A 2,379-nucleotide genomic window follows, 5' to 3' on the forward strand; every position below is an offset into this window, starting at 1 on the left:
AGAGGCAATGAGAGAAAGCGAGAGCATTGCATTGATTTCTGTCATGCTCAAAGACAGGGGAAGGCCATGTGACTCACTGTGTGCCTGGCCCTTTGAACTTTTCAGCAGAACTGTGTTGTGGGAGTTGATGCTATTTGGCTGGTTAGGGTTGGGCTTGTCGTATGACAAAAGGAAACCACCATAGTGCTCTGGCTGCCTTCTACTCCGGCAGTCAGTGGAAAGAGCAGACCATCTTTTCCCTTACATTCTGATGTGCGTGTGTGTGTGAGTATACAGATGTGTATCTATGCTGTTTAAGTAGAGCTGTTGATGTAAAGTACAATTCTCTCTCTCTCTTTCTCTCTCTCTCTTTCTCTCTCTCTCTGTCTTTCTCTCTTCTTCCTCCTCTTTTTCTCTCTCTTTCTTTACCGCTCTCTCACTCTCTCTCTCTCTCTCTTCCTCATCCTCTTTTTCTCTCTTTCTTTACCGCTATCTCTCTCTCTCTCTCTCTCTCTCTCTCGCTCTCTCTCTCTGTAGGTTAACGGAGAGATTATCAGGCCCAGCTGTGATCTCCCCGGTGGACACGACACCTCTCCCTGCATGCCTCTGGCAGGTGCCCTGAGCCATCACATCCTCCAGCCTCAGCCTACACCTCTTCCTCAGCCTCTTCCTCATTGGAGCCTGACCTTGACACCCGTACCTTTCCTCTGATCCCTCACCGTGCCCCCCCCCCCCCCCCTGGCAGTCAGCCCTTGTTTGTTCTCCTCTGCCTCTCCTCTCGGTTGATTCAGATGACACAACGTCTCCTCCACCAGCTCAGCAGGCAGGGAGGCGAGATGTGGCCAGCCCTGCACAGCGGCCCCTCAGTGCACCTGAACGAGGGATAATCACTGTCACCTGCAACACACGCACACAAACACTATTCACACACACACAAACACAAACATACAAACACACACACACACTCTCTCGTTATACATACACACGTACACACTCATATTATCCATACACTCACACACGCTCACATACATATAATACACCTGAACACTCACCCACAAAGTCAATCACATACGCTGTAACACATACACACATACACACTCATGTAGATACTGTATTTAGCACATACACATATAGATCCAAACAATCATTCACACACACACACACACACACACACACACAGACACACACACACACACACACACACATGCAGTGTGAGATGGGGGATTGCAGCTGGGTGTGTCTGAGTCCGGCAGAGTTTGCTCAGCTGCAGAAGTACAGTGAGTGTGAGTATCTAACAGACCGGCATCCATTTCTTCACAGGAAATGCATTCTGCCAATGTGATTACCTTCTCCAAATGGGCAATTGCAGCATTATGGACCCTGCCATTACCATCATAGACGGAGGCGAATTAAAATCTGAAAATGGCTGTTCTCCCAAATGATACCAGAAACGTGCACCAGTATATGTGGTTGGAAATTTCTTCGAAACACTTCCATCAGTTATTTTTGGTGTTTACTTTGTCATACAGCCACACATTGTTTAGTTAATTCACAGTTTGCCGTATAATGTGGAGAGGGTAGGTCTTGAGATAGACCAAAAATCACAGACATCAGAAATATCCCCGATGAGGTTCTGAAGTATCATTTAGTAGGTTAAATGGTTTGATGAGTAGATTTATTTGGAAAATGGCACTCCTAACTGTGCTTTTCAACTTATGAACGCTTCACATGATTTCAAAAAGCTCTTTTTCAGAGACTGAAACCCTCACCAGTATCTCTGATTAAGCTTTCTCTTTGTCTTTTTTCCTGACAGTTACCATGTAAAGATTTCTATGGTAATAGCTCATACAGCTTTATTGTCAGCTTTATTGTCAGATCCTTTACTGGTGGATACTGTGTTGATGTATTATGGGATGGTCCTGCTAATTGGTAGAGTATATCACATCTCTAAGGAGAGTGGAAGTGAGCTTGACGACGCGGATAAAAGAGGTGTGATGACATTCTTCCAATGGGAGGGGTGATTTACCACACTGATTTACACAGACTCAGTCTCCCGATCAGAACTCCCCGCCTTGTTTCGTGGCGTAATTCACAGAGGAACTAAATGTGCCTCTCTAAATCTGCTCCTTGCCAACTGTCAGATTCTATCTTTTGAAGGTACTCTTAAATCACTCCCTGTCTGCTAGTCTTTCCCTCTTTTGGAATATTAAACTCTCAGCACTCAAAATCCTCTCCTGACTTAGATCTTAGTCACCATGTTGAGGTGTATTTGGCTTCGGATGAGGACAGTTCAAGAGGGAAATTACTCGGAAAAGACAGCTCAGAGTAGGGTCACCATAAAACATGCTGACTTTCATGTGCTTCATGTAGATTTCATTCTTGAGAGAAATGTTGCAATTA

General features: G+C 45.1%; 1 protein-coding gene across 1 annotated transcript in view; it reads left to right on the forward strand.

The window, feature by feature from the left end:
- Positions 1-1,183: 1,183 nt before the first annotated feature.
- dgkg (diacylglycerol kinase, gamma) overlaps positions 1,184-2,379 on the forward strand; it is a gene marked incomplete at its 5' end in the record, with an annotated part of 64,074 nt that continues 62,878 nt past the window's right edge. Inside the window, one exon of the mRNA XM_080839119.1 lies at positions 1,184-1,262. Coding sequence (XP_080695245.1) covers positions 1,184-1,262 — 79 coding nt within the window. The remainder of the gene's footprint in view (positions 1,263-2,379) is intronic.

This window comes from Sprattus sprattus, assembly GCF_963457725.1.
Source record: "Sprattus sprattus genome assembly, chromosome: 5".
Lineage (NCBI taxonomy): Eukaryota > Metazoa > Chordata > Actinopteri > Clupeiformes > Clupeidae > Sprattus > Sprattus sprattus.